This window comes from Amphibalanus amphitrite, unplaced genomic scaffold (assembly GCF_019059575.1).
Source record: "Amphibalanus amphitrite isolate SeventyFive unplaced genomic scaffold, NRLGWU_Aamphi_draft 001707F_arrow, whole genome shotgun sequence".
NCBI classification, from domain to species: Eukaryota; Metazoa; Arthropoda; class Thecostraca; order Balanomorpha; family Balanidae; genus Amphibalanus; species Amphibalanus amphitrite.
The window spans coordinates 77,231-89,717 of NW_024883200.1; the positions used below are offsets into that span (position 1 = coordinate 77,231).

Genomic DNA, 12,487 nt, shown 5'->3' on the forward strand with positions numbered 1-12,487 from the left:
GTCGGCGAGGATAGGAACTTGTGTTTGAAGCCACGGCAGGCGACTGGTGCTGGCGCTGATCAGGAAAGGAGGAATGCTGAAACGAAAAGGATAACAGTCACTTCAGGATTAGATGACGAGCGAGGAGAGATCGGACATATCAAGATTATAAGCCAGATTTCAAATAACACACCAAAACATGATAGGTAGCCCTCTAGTTTCTATCGCGAATATGAATCGTAGCTATCGCGAATATGAACCGTAGAAGCCAATTGGATTCAGTACAAATTTTGAATGTGTGCGATCAGGTTGTGTGCAGTAACCCCACCGAATCAGCAAACAAAAGCGGTGGGGGCAAGCAGTTCAAAACCGAGAACGCCTGGGCAGAAGATTGGAATAAATATTGGACGTGTAATCAAAGGTAACAAGCAGGGAAAGTCAGGCACAAGCGCAAGTAACATCAGGAAGTGGAGCTCTCCCATTTACAAGCAATCGTGCACACAAATTTGATATGACCTACCATTAATCATGGAGGAACAGTACCAACAAAACAGGCAGTATGTTGTGAAAATGGTTCTCTGTATTGTAATATGTACATTCTCAGCGAGGCATGCCGCTCTCAAATGCTTCATCTTTGTACTCGGGCAGTGGACTCAGATGTAATACGCAGTATCGCACGTAGCGCAGAAACAACTACCCAGGCTGATGCGGTAACGAAGGCGCTACCCCTCGCTGTTACTATACATGATGATAACAAAGCGGATGAAGATTCTCTAAAGCCGGCCACGGAGGGAGCCGCCACGGTGAAATATGAACATATTCTCGCACTATGGTTCACCTAGCCTCCCAGTTCATGCACTCTACCTTAGTGCATTCATTGTATGTGCCACCTCAGGGCTCAGGCACCAAGCCTGCTTGGCTTCCTCAATACATAATATTCTATCGCAACTTCATCTTCTAAAGCCAGTTCACACCATCTCATATCTAAAAACCAATTCAGAGTGGTCCCGACCACAAAATTGTGACGAATCGATTTAGAACACCCGGAACATAAGCCAGCCTAACATGTCACGCCCGGCCACTGCAGTGCCAATTTTTCGTCCCCAGAAAACCCCACTCGAGCCCAGACATCGACGCAGACTGAGTTACTCTCTGATAACCGCACCATCAGCACACAACACTCCCCGTGTGACCCCCCCCCCCCCGTCTGTTCAGAGGTCCTGGCGTGACCTCTGGCGGGCGGCGGCCGCCGGCCGTTTCTTCCGCCCGGCGGCGGCGGAGGCCTTCCTGGGAGGTGAAGAGCGGGTCCGCCCGGCTGTCGACGAGCCGCCGCCGCCGCTGCCGCTGCTGCTGCGCGACTCCTGACTCTTCCGCCTGCGCAGAACGGAGCGAATGGTGAGGGACAAACGTCAAAAACAAACCGCCATTATTTACATAAATTAGGTGAGTCAGAGAGCCAGTAGTTTTCATCAAATCACTGATGTAACGAATTTAAAAAGTTCGAGCAACTAGCCATTGTTCAAGCAGTTATCTCAGACATGAATAGAAAGATAATGAAGCATATTTCCATCGTAATAAACTCTTCACACGGATCAGCGCATTATAAAACCCATTGTCAGACCCATTCCTGCCCTATAATGAAACGCAACGGCTGCCACGGTGGGCTCTCCCTCCCCGTCATTGCGACCCCCGGGACCTGGTTCCAACCTGGGCGAGCCCTGACTGGGGGCGCTGTAGCCGTCCAGCGCCTCGTGGTGGCGTTTTCTGGAGAGTAGCGTCAGCTCCATCGTGTCCATGGCCTGGTCCGGCGGGCCAGGCTCAAATATCTCCACGTTGTACGTGTTGGCCTGGGTGGGCAGGTGAAAGACAGTGTCATGTCACAGAGTTGTACCACCTAATAGAAATCGCAGCAAAAAAGGCAGAATATCAATAAACACAATATGGTCTCACTCACGCATCACAAGTAGAAGAGCGACCCGATCCCACCCCGGCCCCCCGTCTTACCAGCATCAGTGACGACAGAAGATAGCGAGCCACCTCGGGCGCCTCCTCGCCCTTCACAATATCGGCAAACGCCACGGTCGTCTTGGCCGATCCCTCGGGAAACCTCTCCAGAATTCTCGAGCCGTAGTCGTGGATATTGAACTCACTGCGCTTCTCCTCGCGCTCGAGCCGCGGCAGCACCGTCTCCTGCCAGCGGGCCACGCGCCGCGACAGCTCTGTGGACTGGACATACTCCTGCGCCGCGCTGAGGTACTCGGCCACTCGGCGCTGCACCAGCTCCTCGTAGCTGTCGGGCGGCGCGGAGGGGGGCGCCGCCGCGCTCGGCAGGTCGGCAGGGTGGTCCGCCGGGTCCGGCATGTCCGGGAAGTCGGCCATGTCACCGGCGCCGCCGTCTGACGCGGCGTCATCGGCCGCGGCCGCCGCCTCCGCCGCCGCCGCCAGCTCGTCCTCTTCGCCTGAGGGGCGGGGAGAGGGACGGTGAGAATCATTGGTTAGAATGACGTGGGAGGAACAATGAACATTGAACACATCCATTACTTGGGAAATACTTGAGCTGTGACTGCTAATACAAATCAAATGCAACTCATCTAATACAAATATCATACAATCGCACACAAAATGTCTAATAGTTACAAAATATGCGGATCCTGTATCACAAGGATCATTTTCCGTTTAGTCACGACTGACCCCTCACTCACGTTTCTGCTGTTTGATGTCAGCCAGCGCCTGTTTCCTGTTCTGCATTTCCGCCAGCACCTCGGCGGGCATTTTGGATATGACGTGCCGCAGTTGACTACGGGTCAGCCGGCCAGAATGGGTCAGCAGCTCCGTCTTCAGGTAGTCGACCACGGGCGGCGGCGGCGGCTTCTCGCCGGAGCCGTACACTGAGTCGGCAGACGCCGTCGTCACTGACGCCGCCGCAGCCGCTGCCGTCTCGGCCAGCTTCCGCTTCCGCTGCGGGTGGCGGGGAGATGGGCGGTTAGGGCACAGGAGGAACGGGATGGATGGAACGTTTGGTGGTGTAATAAGGAATGACATCGGTGGATAAAAGCACACCCACCACTTGCCTTAAATTGCAGACCAGAGACACTGATATTCCATGGAAATCATGCCCACCCATTTAGTCCTCCATTTAACCCTGTCAGCTGTAAGCACCCACTTTCAGTCTCTTTAACTTGCATACTTCGAATAAAATAACCAGAAAATCCAGCATCCTGGCGGTTTCCAAATTCCAGAGCAGCACTCTCCCCCGGCTCATACCTTGGAGACGGTCTCCTTCTGACACAGACAGGGCGGCCGCAGGGTGATCCGTCCGCGCCGGATCGGCGGCCGCTTCCTGCCGGTCTCGCCGTACGGGTTGACCGGCCTCCAGCGCTGCTCGGGCTCGGAGCCCGGCGCCAGGCACGGCGTCGCCTCCCGCCGCCGCCGCGCGCTCTGGCGCAGACCGGTCCTGAGGGAGAAGGGGAAGGGAAGGTAGGGTGTTATATGGGCGGCACCGACGTAAGCAGTAGTTTGTGCATGAAATCAAAGTAGCATTGATTAAGTGTCTTGAGAGCTTCACTAGTTTTACAAGTATCGGCTTTGTTGACAGAAATTATGAGCAGCTTGTCCGAAGTCACTACAAGAGCACCTCTAAATCTCAACTCAAAGATAAATTTCAACGATACAGCCAGACCACACCCATACATTTCAACATGCCCACGCTGACAGCCCAGCCCCAACATACCTCCGTTCTGGTGAGGCGCGCGGCGGCGATGGCGGCGGTGACGGCGGCGGTGGCGGCTCCGGAGAGGCCGGCGGCGGCGGCGACGGCGGCGGCGGCGGCTCGCACGCGTCATCCGGGTCGTCCGCGGCGGCGGCAGCGGTGGTCGACAGAGCTGCCGACACGTCTGGGGGGAGGTAGGAGGGCGGAAACGGTCATGTGAATAAACTAAACAGAACATTAGGTGCGGCTGAGCTCTTTGGCCGATTTATGGATATGAACATCAAAAGAGAGAGAACAGGAATGACAACAATAAATCACGAAACACCATTTCTTTTAATCGTGCAAGTTAACGACAGCAGGACCGTGACTGACCGGGTGATTTGGTCGGTGAGAAGGACGTCTTGACGTGATGTCTCAGCAGTGACTCGACGTCCATCTCAGTACAGAGCAGACCCGTCGCCGTCGACATGGTGCTGTTCAGTCTGAGACGAGGCGACGAACGGAGACGGTCAGTTGACGAGTATCAGCCGACAGCTCACACAATGGGATACGTTGATTCAATGCATCAGATTCATCAGCAGGCCCATTGTTTCACGTGGTCAATTATGCCACCGCTAGTCAGCGCGGCTCCAAGAGGCAGCATTGATGATGATGTGGGGGTGTACGGCGCCCGGGCTGCGGTGGTCATAGGCGCCCATAAAAGGCAGCATTCAACTAACAGCTCATGTATCAGACAAGAACAGGGAAGCATTTGATAATTCTGCAGCAACCCCTCTCCCCTCACAAACCTTGTTACCATTCATCAGTATCCACTTCCACTTCCACTCCAATACTCACAAGATCACAATGCAACCCCCCCCCCCATCCACTCCACCGCCGCGGCCGCCGCGTCCCATCCCACCTGTAGTCGTCCTTATTTCCGAGCAGGTCCCCGGCCAGTGAGAACAGCGGCACTGCCTTCTTCGTCTTGTCCTTGTCCACCAGACAGACGGGCGTCACGGGCAGGAACTTGAGCGACACCTTGTCCTCCGACTCTTCCTTCATCTGCTTCTTGCCTGGGGAGATGGAGTGAGAGGAGCTTAGCACGGACGTAGTCTGGGTGCATAAACTATTTATGCAGAATACACAGTACAAAATAACCGTTAACTTGTACAACGAACAATGACTGATGATTCCGGTCAATCAGGCATGAGGTGGGAACAAAGGCATTATGCGTTAGTGACAAAGAAGAACCCTCCAATATTATTGACAACTTACTAAAATTAGGATTAGGCTATAATAGTCAACATCTTACACTAACAATAAAAGACCGTCGAACAATGCGTCAGCATATAAAAGCACACCCAGCTGCGGACTCCCACGGTGTGGGTCGCCCAGCCGAGCACTTCTCCCCACACCACCCCGTCACTCACACATTGGCATGTCATCCACGGGAAGGAAGCCAATGGTCTCATTTGGGTCACCGCCCTTCTTGCCCTTACTGCCCTGCTGCGCCGCCACCCTGCAGTGAAGGAGCGAGATCGTGGGTTAGATGAATTCACGGACGGGTGGGTTCGCACGGCCGCTGTGGGTCTACATATAGCTGAGGTCACACCCCAGAGTAACTAGCATTCAGTGAAAAGATTAGCTAGTTGCATATAGCTTATGCGACACAAATTGCGAGCGTGAAGCTAATTTACAAGAGCTTGTAACAAACTTTGCTTTTACGACGAAAACATGGTACCTATTCTTTTTTGCTTTTAAACGCATTTAAAGGTATGAATTCAGCTTGATTCTCAAACTCCAAACTATAAACACGTAAAAGACATCCTATCCCTAATTACTGCAGGATACGTTTTCTCTGCACAATACCCGGTGACTAATTTGGCACGTAAATGCGGTCAACGGCACGCTGCTAACACTGCCCGCGGAACTTACTTTTTGTTAGCCAGGAGGTCGACCATCTGCAGCACCATCTTCCAGAGGAACTCGACCTTGCGGCTGTAGACGCACGCCGAGCCCTGAATCAGCATGGCCGCCTCGGCGAAGTTCATCACCGTCTCGCCGCCGTCGAAGGTGATGGGCATACTCGCCAGTTCGTCCAGATACTCGCCCAGAAACTGGCGGCGAGCGGGGCGAAATGTCAGCGCATTGGAATGTTAGGCCTGTGATGGCAGTCGGAAACGGTGCTGGTAGAGGATGGAAAGATGGTTACCTAGCGGAATTCGAGACGACGCTACCAACGAAATGGGGGCGTTGTTTTACCCAAATAATATATACCCAAACAATGCAATGTCGTGATTTCTTCGATGATCTCATGCATATAGGCTTATATAAAAAACACACACACACAAAGGTTCGTCTCATACATACCTTATTTAGGTCAACCTGCCAGTTTTTGGTCAGGTCCTTGATTGGGTTCAGCAAAAACCCAAACCGGGTTTCGTCCGGCGGTGGCGCCATCTTGAAAAATTATAATCTGAAATGATAAACAAAAGATATCAGCGTCACAATGCAGCGGTAGGTATACTGGAACTAGAGTTATTCGGTCGTTTGGGAGATCGTATGTCCCATGTCTATTTGGCAAAAACCTATTATGTGCTTGCAGATTTATATCCTTGATGTGGTTAAATGAAACAAAGATGGTCCCATTGTAACGATATGTAAATGAACAGTAAACAAAGACATTTAGTTCAAATGAGTTGATGGACTTGATGGAAGCATGGATTGACGCAACAAGATCATGTGATAGCCCGAGCTTGTTGGGCAGGCAGGCGCAGACCTTAACCGTCCGACCTGGAAATTCCAAGTTGTAGAGACAAATGAAAATCGAAATTTAGCCTGCCAACACAGCTGGGCACAGTTCATCTCGCTCAAAGAGTTCAACTGGTTTCGGCTCCTCCTTCTAACCGCGGACCCACAAGTCTTTTGTATCCTGCGCCCGGGGACCACAGACTTTCACCGCCGGAAATTCGATACCCTGCCAACTGAACTGCAGAAGGTCAACCATTCCAATGAAATAAAATATGACGGTAGTTATTAGTTAACGATGTAAAACGTAGGTAGGTAGGTATTATAAAATTCAGCGTACTTTCCGGAATAAGTGATCACGGTGATAAGGGTTCGTTGGCTGCATCCGATAACGTCGGTTATCGATATCGCCCAGGTAAGCAGGCGAACACTTCTGACTTTCAGCACTGTGCAGCACCGAGCTGGGCCGTCCGGCCCCCGCGACAGGCCTAAACTATCTGTCGGCGACACTCACCCACGCCCACCGGCGCTCCGGGAGACCCGTGTCGGACATGACACCGGGTCCGCCTCACGTCAATCACGATTTAAAAGTGGGAGGCCGGAGGGGTGAGTCAGCCAACACTGTCCACATTTCATATTGACCTTTAATAGAGCTTTTGCAGTTTCGGCTGTTGTTTGTAGCAAATACTAAATGTCTGTACTGAAGTTACTTGTCAGTGCAGACTATTTTGCTTGTTGACACTGTAACACTGGGTGCCACCAGACATTTTCATGCTTTAATTTTGTGTTGCTGATCTTTAACCATTACTCCAGCACTCAATATGCAAAATAAAGGGTACCTAATGGCGCAGCATTGCAGCCATGGCAATGGTGGATGTTAAAAAACAGGGGACCTGGGATGATTTGATCAAGGCTCCTGAAATTTGCTCGCACAAATCACGTGACAATTGGCCTGTAGAAGGCACCTTATGGGGGAAGAATTTGACATACTTACAAGACTAAATATGCCCTCCCGCGCCCTGTTTCCAGCATCCACTGCAGCCAACATCACTTTACAAAGATCAGGGCCAAAACTAAACGGTAAAAGTATACATTAGGTCCGAGTGCCTGTTAAAAGATAAAGTTTTCACATTCTTACATTATTTGACATCCTGAATCCAAAAATGACACTTACATGTACTGGAAACGTGGAAAAAACACCAAATCACCAACCCATTTCACTGCAATACCACCCGGCGGCATTAACACGCGACGAATGAAAAACGTGGGCGTTGTAGCGCTGCCATATATGGATTGCTGCCATTTCAGGGGAAATTTTAGGAACAGGGGTTTTGGGTGGGGAAAAGAAAACGATACGAATGGTGTGATGAAAGTGACGTCATAATTACAAAAAAAGGAACCAAACCTAACCTAACCTAACCTAACCTAACCTAACCTAACCTAACCTAACCTAACCTAACCTAACCTAACCTAACCTAACCTGCCTGAAGCCTGATGCATGACCACTTAACCTAAAAATATTTGATTTACTCTTGCCTGTAATCTCTCCTAAGGCATTGCCTTCGGCACTGCGCTGCTTCGCCGCGAGAAGTATTATGACGTCATTATTCACAGTTGAATAGCAACTGTTAGATATCATCCTTGATTTACCTGACCTTGGCCAGCTTTGCGCAAGTAATTGCCGCCCGGCACATTGCGCTCGTGTGGAGTTGGTGTGGGGTGCGGTAGCGATTTGCGGTAACTGTAAGTATTTCATAGGTGCTTTGATACTTGGTTCCAGAAGGAATAACTATCAGATATGAAATAAGGAGGTCAAAATACATTGTATAGTATGCTTTTCATAATCGGTTCGCCACTCGGACCTTATATATACTAATACCAACTAAACTAGTGATGATGTCAATCAGATACCATTTACCAACCTTTGTCCTTTAGGTATACCTACCAGCTACCAATCCCAAACGTATGGGTTATACCAACTTGGCATTTGGTATTTCAACCCTTATGCATTTTGTATTTTGTCTGTATTAGAAAATAGAAAGCATCACTTGTGTATACAGTATCAGATGCTCTAAATTTGGTAAAAAGTTGGCATTTGAATCAGTTGTAGAGTCTAGTTTGGTTTTTGATATTTTCCAATCATTTCTGCTGGTATTTAGTTTGGAATCGGTTTCCATTTTTTGTATTTACCATCACTAGGCCACCAGAACCAGGATGTGCAGTGGCGCGGCCCCACAGGCTAGATCTTAACATTGATGAGACATTTCACAGGAATAATGGGTATTAGTAAGCCTGGCGTCCCAGGAAGATGCCAGATTGGGACGACGGAGATATATACCAAAACAAACCTGTGAAACAAGACATATGATTCTTAGATTGTTATAATTGAAAAAAACAATTTTCATCATTATCAGTTTTGAATTTTAAAATATTGGATTTGAAAAGTAAAATAATACAAAGAAATCCCAAATTGAAATCCTTATCACTGTCAAAAATAAAATTATGATTCGTACCTGCACCAGTACTTGTCTCAGTCTCTGCACACCTTTCACTGGCTTTGAGCTTCTAGAAATGATGGAAAATGTTCAATGAGCTTTCATTGTCTTTACGCAAAAATGGGGAGTAGGAACGTCCCTATTAATTATATAAAATCGAGGAAACAACACACAAAAAATGAAGCGACAAATTTGTTTTGCCTCAAAGTTGACAATTGTGGCGCAGGCATTCCCTCCACTTTTGATTTATGAAGTTATTTTGCTACCAAATTTACTCTGTTTCGCTACTGAGAAAGAAGTGGTTTGCTGCTATGGTAATATATTAAAATTCATTTATATATTCTGATCCTTAAAAATTCCATAGATCATATCATCAAGGAATATTCATATTCCACAATCATCTAACAGCAAAATCGGAAAAAAGGTTTTAAAGGAAAAAGTAAAAGTTAGGAAGGGGAAAAAATCACATATAGGCATTTTCTGCGCAACTAAGACCAAATTGATGCATACACTTGTTCGTGATAAGAAGGCATGGCTAGGAGTGTTTTGAAGAACATTTATTTTTTTCTTGTGGCATATTTCTGTCGATATTTTGCGTTATTCATGTTTCTCGAAAATACTTGCTTCATTGTCATGTGGTAATTGTACGCAAGGTTAATGTAGCAACAGAGTCATGGCTGCAACACCGCTAGAAACGTCCTGTGTTGGATAATGTTTTGCTTTTCATTCTAGTTCGCTGTGAAAAATGTTGGAAAAATGTTGATCTCGGGTGACTTATTACAGATAGTCGAACACTATTTAGTGCCCCCTGATGCAGGCCTTGATGGTATTCTTGCCTAATGCCGGTCACGGTGGGCCTTGCCTAATGCGTAGCAACGCTATGATTGCCCATGTGCAGATGAATGTGGGATCAGGGAGCATAACCTGCTTCAAAAGAAACGTCTGTTAACATGTGTTCTGATAAAAATGTTTTATTTTATTTTCAGTGCCAACTGCCAGCCCACTGGGTTCTACTTCTAGCAGTACTTAAGATGAACAACGTCTAGTGGGCACAATAGCATTTCCACATGATAAATTCCTGCTAAAGAAAGGAGGCTGGTTAAAGGCTAGAGCATTAATGGAGGCTTCAACAGAAGAACCAGGTCCAGATTCAGATTTAGCAGCTAATAAACAAGGACATGACAAATCTACTGAGGGTGTTGCTGATCAAAGGCTTTGTGTCACAAGTTCTGCTTCAACAGAAGCTGTGAATCCCTCACCAATTCGCACTGCCCCAGCACCAGACACAATGCCAGCTGGTGAGTCAGCTGCCCCAACCTCTGACCCAAGTCCAACCAATCATAAAGACCAGGAGGGGGACTCAAAGGCAGCACCCTCTGCTGAGTTGGCTAACTGCAGCCTGGACGATGAGCCGATCGTCTACAGCAACTACGAGAGCGAGCTGCAGATGCCAGAGATCATGAGGCTCATCCAGAAGGACCTGTCAGAGCCCTACTCCATCTACACATACCGCTACTTCATCAACAACTGGCCCAACCTCTGCTTCCTGGTAAGACAAACTTATATGCATGAAAACCTTGCTCACCAGTATAGCGCCTTTTGGGGCGACTAACGGAGATCACTTGTAAACGTAACTATTCTAGTCAAATATTATAGGCTGCGAGCCTCACATCGTCGTTCACGAAGGTTCTTGTCCAACTCTCGCTCGTCCTATCCCCACCAGCCGGTCACCCTCCTGCTTCCGTCGCCAGGCGCGTCACGCCGGTCGTATTGTAGGCGCCATCGTCTGCAAGCTCGACTCGCATGACTCGCACACCAAGCGGGCGGTGACCAGTCGCGGCTACATCGCCATGCTGGCCGTCGACCAGCAGTTCAGGAAGAGGCGCATCGGTGAGTGGTGCGTGGTGCGGACACCGCTGGTTTAGATGGGGGTGGGGGTAGCTGGGAGGGGCATGTGTTAGGCTGGAACGGGCTGGGTGAGTTTGACTTCGCTGATCCTCGCTGGGTAAATAAGGATGAGGAAGTGTTTCATGTGACAAGTCTTCAGCTTCTGTTGCAGTTGCTAACGTTTTTTGTCGATTTTTTTACGTGTTTTATTGTGCGTATACGGTATATCCTTCTCAGTAAGGTACCAGTTTTAATAGTTCGCGATGATTTCGCCCTTTTGCGACCATATAAAGCTCTTGTCGCCGGTATACCCCCTAACGACTCCGTCTCCCCAGGCTCCTGTCTGGTGCTGAACGCCATCCGTGCCATGGCCGCCGATGCCGCCGACGAGGTCAGTCAGGTGACGTGTTGGCATATTTCTTTACTTGCACATGAAGCATGCCATCTGTCGTATTATGAATGCTAACAGTTTTTTGAATTCGGTCGCTATATACCGTTGTTTTGGATAACATTTATGGGCCGATATCGTGATGCTGGTAACGTAGATTTCGCATTTCGACCTCTCTTTTTTCTATGTTGTCCTCAACAAAACAGTATGACCGTTGTTTTTTCATCGATCTCGATCGGTCCATTTCTGTCCTCTGTCGTCACCGACCGATCGTCTCGCCCCAGGTGGTGCTGGAGACGGAGGTGACCAACAAGGGCGCGCTGCGACTGTACGAGAACCTGGGCTTTGTGCGCGACAAGCGTCTGTTTCGCTACTACCTGAACGGCGTGGACGCGCTGCGGCTCAAACTGTGGCTGTGGCCGCCCTAGCCGGGCCGCGCCGGCCCTCCTGCTGCCAGGAGCGGCCGCTGAAGGGATATTGGGTGGTTGGGAGGGGTTGGGTGGTAGCCATCACTGCACATAGACTCAGGACTTTGAGAAGCAGTGCTGAATGGTGACGTGGTTAAAGTGAAATACTGCGGCATTTCTGTGGAGAAGGTGTTGAGAAACATCGTTCATTGGCTCGCCTGGGACCGAACCGTACACTGCGGACCGGGCTAGTCTAGTGAAATAACCATATCAACACCACAGAATATCTGCCTATCGGACTGCCGACCAGTGAGGACATATCGCCGATGTGGCGGCATTGTTGGACTGAACTGTGAAGTCACCGCCACTCGTTGATGGTTTCGGATTCTGCCACTCGCTGCGCCTGCCATGTTAAACATTATTTGTTGAGTGGTCATGTCAAACCATACTGATAGTCACTGAGTCATGGTTGCATTGTGGTTACGGTAGCGCCATATTTGGCAGCATCAAGAGCTTCAAGTCAAATCATGTGTGCGTGGTAGTGAATCGTGGTTCAGCTCATGCTGGTGTGAATTTAGCATGGCCACTGTTTGATTCGCACGGCTGATGTCTGAGTTTGTGGGTTGATAGACCGGGCATGCATTTGTACGACAGAGATAAGTTATACCGTTCACACCCCATCAAGTTGTCATAACTGCGAATAAAAGAACAGGAGCGTGTTACCCCGCACTTTGCGACTTTCTGCTTATCTGTCTCTGTTGGGGGATGGGGGGCTGTCAGCCGCCATGGGCTACCGTTATGAAGTCTACTTGGCTGGTGCTGAGGTGAGCCGTGCATATTTTCTCGTGACTTATGCGAAGGAAGGAGACTTCTGTGGGTGGACCTGCCAGAC

General features: G+C 49.3%; 2 protein-coding genes across 15 annotated transcripts; one reads left to right on the forward strand and one right to left on the reverse strand.

Annotated features, from left to right (window-relative positions):
* Window positions 1-537: 537 nt before the first annotated feature.
* Window positions 538-9,132, reverse strand: LOC122374759 (condensin-2 complex subunit H2-like). Of its 2 annotated transcripts, none has more exons than XM_043353710.1 (12): window positions 9,087-9,132; window positions 6,041-6,146; window positions 5,606-5,787; window positions 5,101-5,189; window positions 4,590-4,743; window positions 4,061-4,170; window positions 3,710-3,872; window positions 3,244-3,433; window positions 2,682-2,937; window positions 1,984-2,438; window positions 1,687-1,826; window positions 538-1,353 (listed from the first exon to the last, which is right to left on the reverse strand). In XM_043353710.1, exons 2-12 carry the CDS (start codon window positions 6,128-6,130, stop codon window positions 1,191-1,193), a joined length of 1,992 nt encoding a protein of 663 aa, XP_043209645.1. In that variant the 5' UTR covers window positions 6,131-6,146; window positions 9,087-9,132; the 3' UTR covers window positions 538-1,190. The 2 variants fall into 2 exon arrangements, with proteins under 2 accessions (XP_043209645.1, XP_043209644.1); XM_043353709.1 differs by having other exon boundaries at window positions 8,932-9,132.
* A 252-nt stretch (window positions 9,133-9,384) lies between these two features.
* On the forward strand, window positions 9,385-12,317 carry LOC122374760 (N-alpha-acetyltransferase 30-like). Of its 13 annotated transcripts, none has more exons than XM_043353723.1 (5): window positions 9,385-9,427; window positions 9,900-10,462; window positions 10,665-10,803; window positions 11,136-11,191; window positions 11,473-12,317. In XM_043353723.1, the coding sequence occupies exons 2-5, from the start codon at window positions 10,031-10,033 to the stop codon at window positions 11,614-11,616; spliced, it is 771 nt and encodes a 256-aa protein (XP_043209658.1). In that variant the 5' UTR covers window positions 9,385-9,427; window positions 9,900-10,030; the 3' UTR covers window positions 11,617-12,317. The 13 variants fall into 13 exon arrangements, with proteins under 13 accessions (XP_043209658.1, XP_043209653.1, XP_043209651.1 ...); XM_043353718.1 differs by having other exon boundaries at window positions 9,386-9,442; XM_043353716.1 differs by having other exon boundaries at window positions 9,411-9,427; window positions 10,665-10,810.
* Window positions 12,318-12,487: the final 170 nt, after the last annotated feature.

What these genes read in the sequence shown, in the direction of transcription:
- LOC122374759 (XM_043353710.1), bottom strand. Translation starts at nt 6,130, where the DNA reads ATGGCGCCACCGCCGGACGAAACCCGGTTTGGGTTTTTGCTGAACCCA. An exon ending in GACCTCCTGGCTAACAAAAA is followed by an intron (nt 5,190 to 5,605) that starts GTAAGTTCCGCG and finishes CCTTCACTGCAG; the next exon opens with GGTGGCGGCGCAGCAGGGCA. An exon ending in CCCAGTCAGGGCTCGCCCAG is followed by an intron (nt 1,354 to 1,686) that starts GTTGGAACCAGG and finishes CGTTCTGCGCAG; the next exon opens with GCGGAAGAGTCAGGAGTCGC.
- LOC122374760 (XM_043353716.1), top strand. Translation starts at nt 10,031, where the DNA reads ATGGAGGCTTCAACAGAAGAACCAGGTCCAGATTCAGATTTAGCAGCT. An exon ending in GGCCCAACCTCTGCTTCCTG is followed by an intron (nt 10,463 to 10,664) that starts GTAAGACAAACT and finishes TTCCGTCGCCAG; the next exon opens with GCGCGTCACGCCGGTCGTAT. An exon ending in CCGCCGATGCCGCCGACGAG is followed by an intron (nt 11,192 to 11,472) that starts GTCAGTCAGGTG and finishes GTCTCGCCCCAG; the next exon opens with GTGGTGCTGGAGACGGAGGT.